Raw genomic sequence first — 19572 nt, forward strand, 5'->3', positions numbered from 1 at the left:
CCCCCTACCACATCTGGTCAAACAAGATGGCTGCCCCCCACCACATCTGGTCAAACAAGATGGCTGCCCCCCCGCCACATCTGGTCAAACAAGATGGCTGACCCCGCCACATCTGGTCAAACAAGATGGCTGCCCCCCACCACATCTGGTCAAACAAGATGGCTGCCCCCCCACCACATCTGGTCAAACAAGATGGCTGCCCCGCGCCACATCTGGTCAAACAAGATGGCTGCCCCCCGCCACATCTGGTCAAACAAGATGGCTGCCCCCCACCACATCTGGTCAAACAAGATGGCTGCCCCCCGCCGCATCTGGTCAAACAAGATGGCTGCCCCCCGCCACATCTGGTCAAACAAGATGGCTGCCCCCCACCACATCTGGTCAAACAAGATGGCTGCCCCCCACCACATCTGCCACAACAGAGCCCTGAGAAGGTGGCAGATGTGTGAACAGGTTTAAGAGGCCTCTGAAAGTACCTTAACTCAGCTCTTTAAGGGCCAAGGAGGAATTTTTATTGGAATGCACAACGTTGGCGTTACACAGCTTCATGTGTTTTGTTTTCATCAACATGGATATTTTCATGACACACCATGCAGACCCCAGAAGGCTGTGACCACACACACACACACACACACACAGAAACAAATTGACCCATCACAATCTTCTCACTAGTCAATACACACCCAATCCCTCAACGCAAACCACCTCTTCACTCAGTAGACAAAACAACACCTGACCTCACTACACACAACCCGACCCCCCCCCCTCACTACACACAACCCGACCCCCCGCCCCCTCACTACACACAACCCGCCCCACCCTCTCACTACACACAACCCGACCCACCCCCCTCACTACACACAACCCGACACCCCCCCCTCACTACACACAACCCGACCCCCCCCCCCCCTCACTACAGCATCTCTCCTCCAAGCCCACTCCTCTTCAATGTGTTCTCCATACATCACCTCACACACACACAGCATCTCTCCTCCAAGCCCACTCCTCTTCAATGTGTTCTCCATACATCACCTCACACACACACAGCATCTCTCCTCCAAGCCCACTCCTCTTCAATGTGTTCTCCAATGTGTACATCACCTCACACACACACAGCATCTCTCCTCCATGCCCACTCCTCTTCAATGTGTTCTCCATATATCACCTCACATAGCAGTGATGGCTGCCAGGCTGGGAACAGCCACCACTCTGAACTAATACCAGGAAGCATGCAGCAGGAGTGTGAGTGTGAGTGAGTGTGTGTGTGTGTGTGGCTGCAGCAAGAGCTCTGGAATGTGTTAATTGCTACTGTGTAGAGTAGAGAGGATGGCTGCACAGGTCTCTCAGTATAGGGACAATAAAGGGTCATTATGGCTGTTGGGGAAAGGGAAATTGATTAGTCTGGAAGGTTCAGTTGTTGGGGGGGGGTTGGTATGGCATCCATGGTTACCTGTTACCGTGGTGGAGCTGAACGGAGCGGTCTGTTACCGTGGTGGAGCTGAACGGTCTGTTACCGTGGTGGAGCTGAACGGTCTGTTACCGTGGTGGAGCTGAACGGAGCGGTCTGTTACCGTGGTGGAGCTGAACGGTCTGTTACCGTGGTGGAGATGAACGGTCTGTTACCGTGGTGGAGCTGAACGGAGCGGTCTGTTACCGTGGTGGAGCTGAACGGAGCGGTCTGTTACCGTGGTGGAGCTGAACGGAGCGGTCTGTTACCGTGGTGGAGCTGAACGGAGCGGTCTGTTACCGTGGTGGAGCTGAACGGAGCGGTCTGTTACCGTGGTGGAGCTGAACGGTCTGTTACCGTGGTGGAGCTGAACGGAGCGGTCTGTTACCGTGGTGGAGCTGAACGTGGTGGAGCGGTCTGTTACCGTGGTGGAGCTGAACGGAGCGGTCTGTTACCGTGGTGGAGCTGAACGGAGCGGTCTGTTACCGTGGTGGAGCTGAACGGAGCGGTCTGTTACCGTGGTGGAGCTGAACGAAGCGGTCTGTTACCGTGGGTGACAGTGAGAGGAGCTAAACCGTTTTGGCTCCTTTCTGTGAGTGATTAGTACCAGATCTCGTGTGTCTGTGTCAGTGTGAGCGCGCGTGTGTGTATTGTAATGTATAAAACAATGGGATGATGCCACTGACTAGCTAATAGACTCCAGCTGGTCTTTGCTCCACTGAAGACTAGAGCGGCTCTCATTCTCCCTAGCATATAGTTCCCTCTCATCTCCTCCTCTTAGCCAGCACTGACTCCAGAACAGATTCTCCCTAGCATATAGTTCCCTCTCATCTCCTCCTCAGCCAGTACTGACTCCAGAACAGATTCTCCCTAGCATATAGTTCCCTCTCATCTCCTCCTCTTAGCCAGTACTGACGCCAGAACAGATTCTCCCTAGCATATAGTTCCCTCTCATCTCCTCCTCTTAGCCAGCACTGACTCCAGAACAGATTCTCCCTAGCATATAGTTCCCTCTCATCTCCTCCTCTTAGCCAGTACTGACTCCAGAACAGATTCTCCCTAGCATATAGTTCCCTCTCATCTCCTCCTCTAAGCCAGAACTGACTCCAGAACACATTCACCCCAGAAAGAAAAGGTACAGATGTGAGCCCACACTACTTTTACCATAAGAGCTGATCTAGGAACAGTGTTTGCCATGCTTTGCTGTCAGAAGCAGCCGTCCAGTATAGATCTGATAGATGGAGGTGTGTGTGTGTGTTAACCCTTTGCCTTTCCACCAGTAACGTAGAAACACCCCCCTCACAGATCCCTCCACTCTGCAGCCAATGGCTGGAACAAATCAGATGCTGAAGATTGAGCGGGGGGAGGGAGAGAGAGAGAGAGAGAGAGAGAGAGCGGGAAGAGAGAATAACAGTCTATTTATAGCCTGGGCGCCCGGGAGGAAGAAGACCATTGTTAGGAACCAACTGCTGCACTCGAGGATCACATGGATGTTTGTATTCTTTCTACCATCTAGTATTGTAGCAGACTGGGGGCTGTGGTAAATCCACCTCACACCCCTTCTCATCTCTAATTGCACCCCAGGTGGTGGAAAGAGAACCACAGACAGACAGGCGGTGAAAAACAGATTGTTCTCCGTTAATGCAGATGAGTTGGGGAACCTGGTGGTTGGGCCTTGGGAATCGTCTCGTGGGGGGGGGGGGGGGGGGGTTCTTCTTGGTTGGTCCCTCTCCCCTCCCCGCCCCCATCATCCTAAACGAAAAGTAATTACCACCGTCAAGAGAGTTCCCTCATATTACTCTGTGATCATTTACCGTGTGTGTGTGTGTGTGTGGGGGGGTGGGGGTGTGTGTGTGTGTGTGTGTGTGTGTGGAATCAAAAGGAAGCCAGTTAAGCTGTTGTCAGTATAGTTGCAGCCTGATGCCTTTCCGTGTGATTGGCCCTGAACGATCTGCTTTACCCTGTCCAGCCAATCAGGTTACTACACTGAACAAAAAATATGTGGTGTGTGTGAGTGTGGTGAGCGTGTGTGTGTGTGTGTCTGGTGAGCGTGTTGGTCACGTTTAATGAGCTGAAATAAAAGATCCCAGAAATATTCCATACGCTCAAAAAGCTTATTTCTATCAAATGTTGTGCACAAATTTGTTTACATCCCTGTTAGTGAGCATTTCAAGATAATCCATCCACCTGACAGGTATGGCCTATCAAGAAGCTGATTAAACAGCATGATCATTACACAGGTGCACCTTGTGCCCGGGGACAAAAGGCCACTCTAAAATGTGCAGTGTCACAATGCCACAGATGTCTCATGTTTTGAGGGAGCGTGTATTTGGCATGCTGACTGCAGAAATGTTCACCAGAGCTGTTGCCAGAGAATTGAATGTTAATTTCTCTAATATAAGCCACATCCAACTTCTTTTAAGAGAATTTGACAGTACGTCAGAACCGCAGACCACGTGTATGGCGTCGTGGGGGTGAGCAGTTTGCTGATGTCAACAGAGTGCCCCATGGTGGGGTTATGGTATGGGGCAGGCATGAGCTACGGACAACCAACACAATTGCATTTTATCAATAGCCGTTTTAATGCAAAGAGATAGCGAGATGAGATCCTGAGGCCCATTGTCGTGCTATTCATTCTCCTCCATCACCTCATGTTTCAGCATGATAATGCACAGCCCCATGTCGCAAGGATCTGGACACAATTCCTGGAAGCTGAAAATGTCCCAGTTCTTCCATGGCCTGCATACTCACCAGATGTCACCCATTGAGCATGTTTGGGATGCTCTGTATCCACGTGTACGACAGCGTGTACAATATCCAGCTACTTCGCACAGCCATTGAGGAGGAGTGGGACAACATTCCACAGGCCACAATCAACAGCCTGATCAACTGCGAAGGAGATGAGACAAATGGATGAGACAAATGGTGGTCACACCAGATGCTGACTGGTTCTGATCCACGCAACTACTTCCATTATTATTATTATTATTTTAAAGGTATCTGTGACCAACAGATGTATATCTGATATTGCCAGTCATGTCAAATCCATGGATTATAGCCTGAATTAATGTATTTCAATTGACTGATTTCTTTATATGAATGTAACTCAAGTCTTTGATCTGGTTGCTTCCGGTCCAGTCAGTCAGGTAACTCTGTGAACATGTTCTATCACACTGGAAATCATCAGGGGACGTTAATGGACAGGTAGCCTCCCTTTGACAGTAAATCCATTTCAACCTCCTTCAACATAAAAGGTCTTATCGTCAGGTGTATGCTGCTCCCACCAACCACATGTTTCTGATTTGGATGAGCAGCTTTCAGCTCCTGTGATGTGAGGAGATGAGCAGCTCTCTGGCCAAGACGTTCTGTTGGTCCATCCCGCAAGGATCAGTTAGGAAGGGCTGAACACACACACACACACACACGCTCACCAGACACACACACACACGCTCACCAGACACACACACACGCTCACCAGACACGCTCACCAGACACACACACACACACACACACACACACACACACACACACACACACACACACACACACGCTTACCAGACACACACACACTCACCAGACACACACACACGCTCACCAGAGACACACACACACACTCACCAGTCTCACACACACAAACACCAGACACCAGACACACACACATGACAAGTCCTTTGTGCGGTCATCTACAGTGACATCATCGGTCTCACAACTCTGTCAGCACAAAGACGTTTTACAGCCGAACTACAGGCTGGGACCGTACTACCCCCACAGTCTGTCTTCATACAGGGCTGTTTCTCCCACTCCGTAAGCCCCCCCCAGGCAGCACTTCAGCGCCCCACTGTTGCACTACACCACTCCACCAAGCCCAAGGCTGTACAAGGACCCAGTTTGTTGAGGAGGTGAATGACGACGAGACAAAACGGTCTTTTGATCTGTGTTTTTCTTAGGATCTCTGCCCGTGCGAGGTTCAAACGGCACTGTCACCCTACCAATTGACTATATTACACGTTCCGTATTGCTGAAGCCCCCATTTCTACTGGCATCGATGACAAGATAGCACACCCCTCCTTTTCTCAGAGCGTTTAGCCAGTTTTGTTTTGAGAAGTCTGTCTGGAGAAAACTGGTGTGAAGAACAACCATCCCTGTTGTGGGTAGAGGACCCTGTATCGTCTGATCGGTTGAGTGAACAGACCTCTCACTGAAAAGGGACTAAGCCTCTGTTCAATCAATCAATCAAATGTATTTAAAAAACCCTTTTACGTCTGCTGATGTCACAAAGTGCTTGTACAGAAACCCAGGCTAAAACCTCAAACAGCAAGCCACGCAGATGTAGAAGCACGGTGGCTAGGAAAAACTCCCTAGAAAGACAGGAATCTAGGAAGAAACCTAGAGAAGAACCAGGCTCTGAGGGGTGGCCAGTCCTCTTCTGGCTGTGCTGGGTGGAGGTTATAAGAGTACATGGCCATAAAGGCCAGATTGTTCTTCTGATTGTTCACTGTCCTCTACAGTTCCCCTCACTTATCACTAACCAGTACCTCCTCTCTCGCTCTCTCGCTCTCTGTCTCCGTCTCACTCTCACTCTCTCTCTCTCTCTCCTTCTCTCGCTCTCTCACTCTCTCCCTCTGTGTTTCTCTCTGTCTCTCACTCTCTCTCTCCCTCTGTGTTTCTCTCTGTCTCGCTCTCTCTTTCTGCAGCATCGGACAACAGCCAGCGGTTTCAGGAAACGTGTTTTGCGTTCGCACTAACGCCGCAGCAAGTCCAACAGATTAGCAGCTCAATGTAAGACACTCAAACCCTCTGCTCTACCATGTACCCTACCAACATACCCTGCCTACCCTCTACCCTGCCATGTATCCTATACTACCATGTACCCTACCAACGGACCCTACCTACCCTCTACCCTACCGTGTACCCTATACTACCATGTACCCTGCCTACCCTCTACCCTACCAACGTACCCTACCTATCCTCTATCCTACCAACGTAGCCTACCTACCGTCTACCCTACCATGTACCCTATACTACCAACGTACCCTCCCTACCCTCTACCCTACCAATGTACCCTACCTACCCTCTACCCTACCTACCCTCTATACTACCATGGATCCTACCAACGTACCCTACCTACCCTCTATCCTACCATGTACCCTATCCTACCATGTACCCTACCAACGTACCTTACCCACCCTCTATCCTACCATGTACCCTACCAACGTACCCTACCTACCTTTACTACCATGTACCCTACCATATACACTTTACTACCATGTACCCTATACTACCATGTACCCTACCAACCCTCTACCCTACCAACGTACTCTATATTACCAATGTACCCTACCAACCCTCTACCCTACCATGTACCCTACCAACCCTCTACCCTACCAACCTACTCTATATTACCAATGTACCCTACCAACCCTCTACCCCACCATGTACCCTACCAACCCTCTACACTACCAACCCTCTACCCCACCATGTACCCTACCTACCCTCTATCCTACCATGTACCCTATCCTACCATGTACCCTACCAACGTACCTTACCCACCCTCTATCCTACCATGTACCCTACCAACGTACCCTACCTACCCTCTACCCTACCATATACACTTTACTACCATGTACCCTATACTACCATGTACCCTACCAACCCTCTACCCTACCAACGTACTCTATATTACCAATGTACCCTACCAACCCTCTACCCTACCATGTACCCTACCAACCCTCTACCCTACCAACGTACTCTATATTACCAATGTACCCTACCAACCCTCTACCCTACCATGTACCCTACCAACCCTCTACCCTACCAACCTACTCTATATTACCAATGTACCCTACCAACCCTCTACCCCACCATGTACCCTACCAACCCTCTACACTACCAACCCTCTACCCCACCATGTACCCTACCAACCCTCTACCCTACCATGTACCCTACCAACCCTCTACCCTACCAACGTACTCTATACTACCATGTACCCTACCAACCCTCTACCCTACCATGTACCCTACCAACCCTCTACCCTACCAACGTACTCTATATTACCAATGTACCCTACCAACCCTCTACCCTACCATGTACCCTACCAACCCTCTACCCTACCAACCTACTCTATATTACCAATGTACCCTACCAACCCTCTACCCCACCATGTACCCTACCAACCCTCTACACTACCAACCCTCTACCCCACCATGTACCCTACCAACCCTCTACCCTACCATGTACCCTACCAACCCTCTACCCTACCAACGTACTCTATATTACCAATGTACCCTACCAACCCTCTACCCTACCAACGTACTCTATATTACCAATGTACCCTACCAACCCTCTACCCTACCATGTGCCCTACCAACCCTCTACCCTACCAACCTACTCTATATTACCAATGTACCCTACCAACCCTCTACCCCACCATGTACCCTACCAACCCTCTACACTACCAACCCTCTACCCCACCATGTACCCTACCAACCCTCTACCCTACCATGTACCCTACCTACCCTCTACCTTACCAACGTACTCTATATTACCAATGTACCCTACCAACCCTCTACCCTACCATGTACCCTACCTACCCTCTACCTTACCAACGTACCCTACCTACCCTCTACCTTACCAACGTACCCTACCAACCCTCTACCCCACCATGTACCCTACCAACCCTCTACCCTACCATGTACCCTACCTACCCTCTACCTTACCAACGTACTCTATATTACCAATGTACCCTACCAACCCTCTACCCTACCATGTACCCTACCTACCCTCTACCTTACCAACGTACCCTACCTACCCTCTACCCCACCATGTACCCTACCTACCCTACCATGTACCCTACCCTACCATGTACCCTACCTACCCTACCTACCTTACCAACGTACTCTATATTACCAATGTACCCTACCAACCCTCTACCCCACCATGTACCCTACCTACCCTCTACCCTACCATGTACCCTACTAACCCTTTAATGTCCATCTGTGTTTTTCAGGGACATCTCGGGGACCAAATGTGACTTCACAGTACAAGTTCAATTACGGTCAGTTGATAGAACTCATTGTTCTACTTCTAGTAGGATTCTATTAACCACTATGTGGGTCCTGATCAATATATATCCTCCCACTATACTACAACCACTATGTAGGTCCTGATCAATATATATCCTGATCAATATATATCCTCCCACTATACTACAACCACTATGTAGGTCCTGATCAATATATATCCCCCCACTATACTACAACCACTATGTAGGTCCTGATCAATATCCTCCCACTATACTACAACCACTATGTAGGTCCTGATCAATATATATCCTCCCACTATACTACAACCACTATGTAGGTCCTGATCAATATATATCCCCCCACTATACTACAACCACTATGTAGGTCCTGATCAATATATATCCTGATCAATATATATCCTCCCACTATACTACAACCACTATGTAGGTCCTGATCAATATATATCCTCCCACTATACTACAACCACTATGTAGGTCCTGATCAATATATATCCTCCCACTATACTACAACCACTATGTAGGTCCTGATCAATATATATCCTGATCAATATATATCCTCCCACTATACAACAACCACTATGTAGGTCCAGATCAATATATATCCTGATCAATATATATCCCCCCACTATACTACAACCACTATGTAGGTCCTGATCAATATATATCCTCCCACTATACTACAACCACTATGTAGGTCCTGATCAATATATATCCTGATCAATATATATCCTCCCACTATACTACAACCACTATGTAGGTCCTGATCAATACATATCCTCCCACTATACTACAACCACTATGTAGGTCCTGATCAATATATATCCTCCCACTATACTACAACCACTATGTAGGTCCTGATCAATATATATCCTGATCAATACATATCCTCCCACTATACTACAACCACTATGTAGGTCCTGATCAATATATATCCTGATCAATATATATCCTCCCACTATACTACAACCACTATGTAGGTCCTGATCAATATATATCCTGATCAATATATATCCTCCCACTATACTACAACCACTATGTAGGTCCAGATCAATATATATCCTGATCAATATATATCCCCCACTATACTACAACCACTATGTAGGTCCTGATCAATATATATCCCCCCACTATACTACAACCACTATGTAGGTCCTGATCAATATATATCCCCCCACTATACTACAACCATTATGTAGGTCCTGATCAATATATATCCTCCCACTATACTACAACCACTATGTAGGTCCTGATCAATATATATCCTCCCACTATACTACAACCACTATGTAGGTCCTGATCAATATATATCCCCCCACTATACTACAACCACTATGTAGGTCCTGATCAATATATATCCCCCCACTATACTACAACCACTATGTAGGTCCTGATCAATATATATCCTCCCACTATACTACAACCACTATGTAGGTCCTGATCAATATATATCCCCCCACTATACTACAACCACTATGGAGGTCCTGATCAATATATATCCTCCCACTATACTACAACCACTATGTAGGTCCTGATCAATATATATCCTCCCACTATACTACAACCACTATGTAGGTCCTGATCAATATATATCCTCCCACTATACTACAACCACTATGTAGGTCCTGATCAATATATATCCTCCCACTATACTACAACCACTATGTAGGTCCTGATCAATATATATCCTGATCAATATATATCCCCCACTATACTACAACCATTATGTAGGTCCTGATCAATATATATCCTCCCACTATACTACAACCACTATGTAGATCCTGATCAATATATATCCTGATCAATATATATCCCCCACTATACTACAACCATTATGTAGGTCCTGATCAATATATATCCTGATCAATATATATCCCCCACTATACTACAACCACTATGTAGGTCCTGATCCATATATATCCTCCCACTATACTACAACCACTATGTAGGTCCTGATCAATATATATCCTCCCACTATACTACAACCACTATGTAGGTCCTGATCAATATATATCCTGATCAATATATATCCCCCACTATACTACAACCATTATGTAGGTCCTGATCAATATATATCCTCCCACTATACTACAACCACTATGTAGGTCCTGATCAATATATATCCTGATCAATATATATCCTCCCACTATACTACAACCACTATGTAGGTCCTGATCAATATATATCCTGATCAATATATATCCCCCACTATACTACAACCACTATGTAGGTCCTGATCAATATATATCCTCCCACTATACTACAACCACTATGTAGGTCCTGATCAATATATATCCCCCCACTATACTACAACCACTATGTAGGTCCTGATCAATAGATATCCTCCCACTATACTACAACCACTATGTAGGTCCTGATCAATATATATCCTCCCACTATACTACAACCACTATGTAGGTCCTGATCAATATATATCCTCCCACTATACTACAACCACTATGTAGGTCCTGATCAATATATATCCTCCCACTATACTACAACCACTATGTAGGTCCTGATCAATATATATCCTGATCAATATATATCCCCCACTATACTACAACCATTATGTAGGTCCTGATCAATATATATCCTCCCACTATACTACAACCACTATGTAGATCCTGATCAATATATATCCTGATCAATATATATCCCCCACTATACTACAACCATTATGTAGGTCCTGATCAATATATATCCTGATCAATATATATCCCCCACTATACTACAACCACTATGTAGGTCCTGATCCATATATATCCTCCCACTATACTACAACCACTATGTAGGTCCTGATCAATATATATCCTCCCACTATACTACAACCACTATGTAGGTCCTGATCAATATATATCCTGATCAATATATATCCCCCACTATACTACAACCATTATGTAGGTCCTGATCAATATATATCCTCCCACTATACTACAACCACTATGTAGGTCCTGATCAATATATATCCTGATCAATATATATCCTCCCACTATACTACAACCACTATGTAGGTCCTGATCAATATATATCCTGATCAATATATATCCCCCACTATACTACAACCACTATGTAGGTCCTGATCAATATATATCCTCCCACTATACTACAACCACTATGTAGGTCCTGATCAATATATATCCCCCCACTATACTACAACCACTATGTAGGTCCTGATCAATAGATATCCTCCCACTATACTACAACCACGATGTGGATGTTACCATGTCAAGCCAGCTAGATACTAGACAGGGGAAATGGCTGTTAACATAATTTATACTAGACAGAGGATATGACTGTTACCATGATTTATACAAGACAGAGGAAGTGACTGTTACCATGATTTATACTAGACAGAGGATAAAGCTGTTACCATGATTTATACTAGACAGAGGATAAAGCTGTTACCATGATTTATACTAGACAGAGGATATAGCTGTTACCATGCTTTATCCTAGACAGAGGAAGTGACTGTTACCATGCTTTATCCTAGACAGAGGAAGTGACTGTTACCATGCTTTTTACTAGACAGAGGAAGTGACTGTTACCATGATTTATACTAGACAGAGGAAGTGACTGTTACCATGCTTTATCCTAGACAGAGGAAGTGACTGTTACCATGCTTTATCCTAGACAGAGGAAGTGACTGTTACCATGCTTTTTACTAGACAGAGGAAGTGACTGTTACCATGATTTATACTAGACAGAGGAAGTGACTGTTACCATGATTTATACTAGACAGACTCCCACCCAAATGACATAACATCCTATCACGAACCACAAAATGGAAATATGAAAAACATGAATTAAAGAATATGACACAGCCTACAACTGAAATATAATGATTAGACTGTAAATGTCAAATACAATGATTTAGACAACAACACATTTTAATTACAGACAATTACTAAGCCAAATGATTTATATATCTTCTGTGAAAATAAAGTTAGGCCACTGAAGACTAAGCGTTAATGAATTACCACGGTGTAAATGAAAGTGATATGGATTACAGCAACTGTGTGAAGCGCAATTTATATATCTTTATAAAACAAAGCACTTTGTATCTGTTTCTATGGTTACGATATCGACTTCCAAACAATAGGAAGTGACCCTCCATACCACATTTATTTCCAATTCAGACATAGTCTTTCAGTACAACAGGCCTTGTCGTCCTGTCAGAACATATAAACCACCAGCCCAGCCACGAACACAACAAAACCATGTTTATAACCACACAACATAGAACACGTTACTATAAACTACCAGCCCAACCACGAACACAACAAAACCATGTTTATAACCTCATTTGGTTCAACTTTTAAATAACTTTATTAGAATATGATAGAATATGATATTCAAAATACAATACAATCGCAATTTACTTTCAAATGTTATGTAGCCTACAGTTCAATCATTTTTCCCTCGAACCTCTTGATAAGAAATTACATTTTTTTTTATTAGGACAAATAAAATAGTGAATGAATTTCCATGAATTGGAAAGTAAAAATGTATCCTACACCAGAATGTTACCATGTAAACAACATGTAGGCTAGGCTACATTGCCATAGTAGATTTTCCGTGGTTAACAAGGAGATGAAATACCTTATTTCAGTTGTACAGAATGATTGTCAAATAGATCAATTGCCCTCCTGACTGGAGCTAGCTGTGGTCTAAGGCTCTGCATCTCAGTGCTAGCTGTGGTCTAAGGCTCTGCGTCTCAGTGCTAGCTGTGGTCTAAGGCTCTGCATCTCAGTGCTAGCTGTGGTCTAAGGCTCTGCATCTCAGTGCTAGCTGTGGTCTAAGGCTCTGCGTCTCAGTGCTAGCTGTGGTCTAAGGCTCTGCATCTCAGTGCTAGCTGTGGTCTAAGGCTCTGCGTCTCAGTGCTAGTTGTGGTCTAAGGCTCTGCGTCTCAGTGCTAGCTGTGGTCTAAGGCTCTGCGTCTCAGTGCTAGCTGTGGTCTAAGGCTCTGCGTCTCAGTGCTAGCTGTGGTCTAAGGCTCTGCATCTCAGTGCTAGCTGTGGTCTGAGGCTCTGCATCTCAGTGCTAGCTGTGGTCTAAGGCTCTGCATCTCAGTGCTAGCTGTGGTCTAAGGCTCTGCGTCTCAGTGCTAGCTGTGGTCTAAGGCTCTGCGTCTCAGTGCTAGCTGTGGTCTAAGGCTCTGCGTCTCAGTGCTAGATGTGGTTTAAGGCTCTGCGTCTCAGTGCTAGCTGTGGTCTAAGGCTCTGCTTCTCAGTGCTAGCTGTGGTCTAAGGCTCTGCATCTCAGTGCTAGCTGTGGTCTAAGGCTCTGCATCTCAGTGCTCGTTGTGGTCTAAGACTCTGCATTTCAGTGCTAGCTGTGGTTTAAGGCTCTGCATCTCAGTGCTAGCTGTGGTCTAAGGCTCTGCATCTCAGTGCTAGCTGTGGTCTAAGGCTCTGCATCTCAGTGCTAGCTGTGGTCTGAGGCTCTGCATCTCAGTGCTAGCTGTGGTCTAAGGCTCTGCATCTCAGTGCTAGCTGTGGTCTAAGGCTCTGCGTCTCAGTGCTAGCTGTGGTCTAAGGCTCTGCGTCTCAGTGCTAGCTGTGGTCTAAGGCTCTGCGTCTCAGTGCTAGATGTGGTCTAAGGCTCTGCGTCTCAGTGCTAGCTGTGGTCTAAGGCTCTGCGTCTCAGTGCTAGCTGTGGTCTAAGGCTCTGCGTCTCAGTGCTAGCTGTGGTCTAAGGCTCTGCATCTCAGTGCTAGCTGTGGTCTAAGGCTCTGCATCTCAGTGCTAGCTGTGGTCTAAGGCTCTGCGTCTCAGTGCTAGCTGTGGTCTAAGGCTCTGCGTCTCAGTGCTAGCTGTGGTCTAAGGCTCTGCGTCTCAGTGCTAGCTGTGGTCTAAGGCTCTGCGTCTCAGTGCTAGCTGTGGTCTAAGGCTCTGCGTCTCAGTGCTAGATGTGGTCTAAGGCTCTGCGTCTCAGTGCTAGCTGTGGTCTAAGGCTCTGCGTCTCAGTGCTAGCTGTGGTCTAAGGCTCTGCATCTCAGTGCTCGTTGTGGTCTAAGACTCTGCATTTCAGTGCTAGCTGTGGTCTGAGGCTCTGCATCTCAGTGCTAGCTGTGGTCTGAGGCTCTGCGTCTCAGTGCTAGCTGTGGTCTAAGGCTCTGCGTCTCAGTGCTAGCTGTGGTCTAAGGCTCTGCGTCTCAGTGCTAGCTGTGGTCTAAGGCTCTGCGTCTCAGTGCTAGATGTGGTCTAAGGCTCTGCGTCTCAGTGCTAGCTGTGGTCTAAGGCTCTGCGTCTCAGTGCTAGCTGTGGTCTAAGGCTCTGCGTCTCAGTGCTAGTTGTGGTCTAAGGCTCTGCATCTCAGTGCTAGCTGTGGTCTAAGGCTCTGCGTCTCAGTGCTAGCTGTGGTCTAAGGCTCTGCGTCTCAGTGCTAGCTGTGGTCTAAGGCTCTGCGTCTCAGTGCTAGCTGTGGTCTAAGGCTCTGCGTCTCAGTGCTAGCTGTGGTCTAAGGCTCTGCGTCTCAGTGCTAGATGTGGTCTAAGGCTCTGCGTCTCAGTGCTAGCTGTGGTCTAAGGCTCTGCATCTCAGTGCTAGCTGTGGTCTAAGGCTCTGCACCTCAGTGCTAGCTGTGGTCTAAGGCTCATTTATAATGATGTGTGTGTGTGTGTGTGTGTGTGTGTGTGTGTGTGTGTGTGTGTGTGTGTGTGTGTGTGTGTGTGTGTGTGTGTGTGTGTGTGTGTGTGTGTGTGTGTGTGTGTGTGTGTGTGTGTCGTGTGTGTGTGTCGTGTGTGTGTGTGTCGTGTGTGTGTGTGTGTCGCGTGTGTCGCACGCACAGGTTTTGTCTCTCTGAGACGAGTTGTCCTCAGGAAGACCACTTTCCGCCCAATCTGTGTGTGAAGGTGAACGGGAAGCCATGCAACCTCCCGGTAAGAAACACAACTCCACACACTGTGCAGTACTGTTAGTTACACACTGTACAGTACTGCTAGTTACACACTGTACAGTACTGCTAGTTACACACTGTACAGTACTGCTAGTTGCACACTGTACAGTACTGCTAGTTACACACTGTACAGTACTGCTAGTTACACACTGTACAGTACTGATAGTTACACACTGTACAGTACTGCTAGTTACACACTATACAGTACTGTTAGTTACACACTGTACAGTACTGCTAGTTACACACTGTACAGTACTGCTAGTTACACACTGTACAGTACTGTTAGTTACTGCTAATTACACACTGTACAGTACTGTTAGTTACTGCTAATTACACACTGTACAGTACTGCTAGTTACACACTGTACAGTACTGTTAGTTACTGCTAATTACACACTGTACAGTACTGCTAGTTACACACTGTACAGTACTGCTAGTTACACACTGTACAGTACTGCTAGTTACACACTGTACAGTACTGCTAGTTACACACTGTACAGTACAGCTAGTTACACACTGTACAGTACTGCTAGTTACACACTGTACAGTACTGTTAGTTACTGCTAATTACACACTGTACAGTACTGCTAGTTACACACTGTACAGTACTGTTAGTTACTGCTAATTACACACTGTACAGTACTGCTAGTTACACACTGTACAGTACTGCTAGTTACACACTGTACAGTACTGCTAGTTACACACTGTACAGTACTGCTAGTTACACACTGTACAGTACAGCTAGTTACACACTGTACAGTACTGCTAGTTACACACTGTACAGTACTGTTAGTTACTGCTAATTACACACTGTACAGTACTGCTAGTTACACACTGTACAGTACTGTTAGTTACTGCTAATTACACACTGTACAGTACTGCTAGTTACACACTGTACAGTACTGTTAGTTACACACTCTACAGTACTGTTAGTTACACACTGTACAGTACTGCTAGTTACACACTGTACAGTACTGCTAAACTGTACAGTACTGCTAGTTACACACTGTACAGTACTGTTAGTTACTGCTAATTACACACTGTACAGTACTGCTAGTTACACACTGTACAGTACTGCTAGTTACACACTGTACAGTACTGCTAGTTACACACTATACAGTACTGCTAGTTACACACTGTACAGTACTGCTAGTTACACACTGTACAGTACTGTTAGTTACTGCTAATTACACACTGTACAGTACTGCTAGTTACACACTGTACAGTACTGTTAGTTACTGCTAATTACACACGGTACAGTACTGCTAGTTACACACTGTACAGTACTGCTAGTTACACACTGTACAGTACTGCTAGTTACACACTGTACAGTACTGCTAGTTACACACTATACAGTACTGCTAGTTACACACTGTACAGTACTGCTAATTACACACTGTACAGTACTGCTAGTTACACACTGTACAGTACTGTTGGTTACACACTGTACAGTACTGTTGGTTACACACTACAGTACTGCTGGTTACACACTGTACAGTACTGTTAGTTACACACTGTACAGTATTGTTAGTTACACTGTACAGTATTGTTAGTTACACTGTACAGTACTGCTAGTTACACACTGTACAGTACTGCTAGTTACACACTGTACAGTACTGCTAGTTACACACTGTACGGTACTGCTAGTTACACACTGTACGGTACTGCTAGTTACACACTGTACAGTACTGCTAGTTACTGCTAGTTACACACTGTACAGTGCTGCTAGTTACACACTGTACAGTGCTGTTAGTTACTGTTAATTACACACTGTACAGTACTGTTAATTACACACTGTACAGTACTGCTAGTTACACACTGTACAGTACTGTTATTTACTGCTAATTACACACTGTACAGTACTGCTGGTTACACACTGTACAGTACTGCTGGTTACACACTGTACAGTACTGCTGGTTACACACTGTACAGTACTACTGGTTACACACTGTACAGTACTGCTGGTTACACACTGTACAGTACTGCTAGTTACACACTGTACAGTCATGTTAGTTACACACTGTACAGTACTGCTAGTTACTGCTAATTACACACTGTACAGTACTGCTGGTTACACACTGTACAGTACTGTTAGTTACTGCTAAATACACACTGTACAGTACTGCTAGTTACACACTGTACAGTACTGTTAGTTACTGCTAGTTACACACTGTACAGTACTGTTAGTTACTGCTAGTTACACATTGTACAGTACTGTTAGTTACTGCTAGTTACACACTGTACAGTACTGTTAGTTACTGCTAGTTACACACTGTACAGTACTGTTAGTTACTGCTAGTTACACACTGTACAGTACTGTTAGTTACTGCTAGTTACACACTGTACATTACTGCTAGTTACTGCTAGTTACACACTGTACAGTACTGCTAGTTGCTGTTAGTTACACACTGTACAGTACTGCTAGTTACACACTGTACAGTACTGTTAGTTACACTGTACAGTACTGCTAGTTACACACTGTACAGTACTGCTAGTTACACACTGTACAGTACTGCTAGTTACACACTGTACAGTACTGCTAATTACACACTGTACAGTACTGTTAGTTACTGCTAATTGCACACTGTACAGTACTGCTAGTTACACACTGTACAGTACTGTTAGTTACACTGTACAGTACTGCTAGTTACACACTGTACAGTACTGCTAGTTACACACTGTACAGTACTGCTAGTTACACACTGTACAGTACTGCTAATTACACACTGTACAGTACTGTTAGTTACTGCTAATTGCACACTGTACAGTACTGCTAGTTACACACTGTACAGTACTGTTAGTTACTGCTAATTACACACTGTACAGTACTGCTAATTACACACTGTACAGTACTGCTAGTTACACACTGTACAGTACTGTTAGTTACTGCTAATTACACACGGTACATTACTGCTAGTTACACACTGTACAGTACTGCTAGTTACACACTGTACAGTACTGCTAGTTACACACTGTACAGTACTGCTAATTACACACTGTACAGTACTGCTAGTTACACACTGTACAGTACTGCTAGTTACACACTGTACAGTACTGCTAGTTACACACTGTACAGTACTGCTAATTACACACTGTACAGTACTGCTAGTTACACACTGTACAGTAGTGTTGGTTACACACTGTACAGTACTGTTGGTTACACACTACAGTACTGCTGGTTACACACTGTACAGTACTGTTAGTTACACTGTACAGTACTGCTAGTTACACACTGTACAGTACTGCTAGTTACACCCTGTACAGTACTGCTAGTTAAACACTGTACAGTACTGCTAATTGCACACTTTACAGTACTGCTAGTTACACACTGTACAGTACTGTTAGTTACTGCTAATTACACACTGTACAGTACTGTTAGTTACACACTGTACAGTACTTTTAGTTACACACTGTACAGTACGGCTAGTTACACACTGTACAGTACTGCTAGTTACACACTGTACAGTACTGTTAGTTACTGCTAATTACACACTGTACAGTACTGCTAGTTACACACTGTACAGTACTGTTAGTTACTGCTAATTACACACGGTACAGTACTGCTAGTTACACACTGTACGGTACTGCTAGTTACACACTGTACGGTACTGCTAGTTACACACTGTACAGTACTGCTAGTTACTGCTAGTTACACACTGTACAGTACTGCTAGTTACACACTGTACAGTACTGTTAGTTACTGCTAATTACACACTGTACAGTACTGCTGGTTACACACTGTACAGTACTGCTGGTTACACACTGTACAGTACTGCTGGTTACACACTGTACAGTCCTGTTAGTTACACACTGTACAGTACTGCTAGTTACTGCTAATTACACACTGTACAGTACTGCTGGTTACACACTGTACAGTACTGTTAGTTACTGCTAAATACACACTGTACAGTACTGCTAGTTACACACTGTACAGTACTGTTAGTTACTGCTAGTTACTGTCTCTCTCCCTCCCTCTCTCTATCCCTCTCTCCCCACCTCTCAGGGTTATCTTCCTCCAACGAAAAACGGTGTGGAGCCGAAGCGCCCCAGCCGGCCCATCAACATTACCTCAGTGGTCAGACTATCCACCACAGTCCCCAACACCATCGTGGTGTCTTGGACCTCAGAGGTTGGAAGGGTAAGATATGATAAGATGATACATTTAAAATTCTCTTAATTTGATTGTTGTC

The 19572-nt window shown here is 45.4% G+C and overlaps 1 protein-coding gene across 2 annotated transcripts in view; it reads left to right on the forward strand.

Moving 5' to 3' along the window:
* Positions 1–19572, forward strand: part of LOC139403913 (E3 SUMO-protein ligase PIAS1-like) — a 46272-nt gene that overhangs the window by 18073 nt on the left and 8627 nt on the right. For both annotated transcript variants that reach the window (XM_071147111.1, XM_071147112.1), the window contains exons 2-5: positions 6142–6226; positions 8454–8501; positions 15276–15366; positions 19386–19520. In XM_071147111.1, the coding sequence (XP_071003212.1) occupies positions 6142–6226; positions 8454–8501; positions 15276–15366; positions 19386–19520 (359 nt within the window). The remainder of the gene's footprint in view (positions 1–6141; positions 6227–8453; positions 8502–15275; positions 15367–19385; positions 19521–19572) is intronic.

Source organism: Oncorhynchus clarkii, unplaced genomic scaffold (genome assembly GCF_045791955.1).
Source record: "Oncorhynchus clarkii lewisi isolate Uvic-CL-2024 unplaced genomic scaffold, UVic_Ocla_1.0 unplaced_contig_12649_pilon_pilon, whole genome shotgun sequence".
In the NCBI taxonomy this organism is placed as follows: domain Eukaryota; kingdom Metazoa; phylum Chordata; class Actinopteri; order Salmoniformes; family Salmonidae; genus Oncorhynchus; species Oncorhynchus clarkii.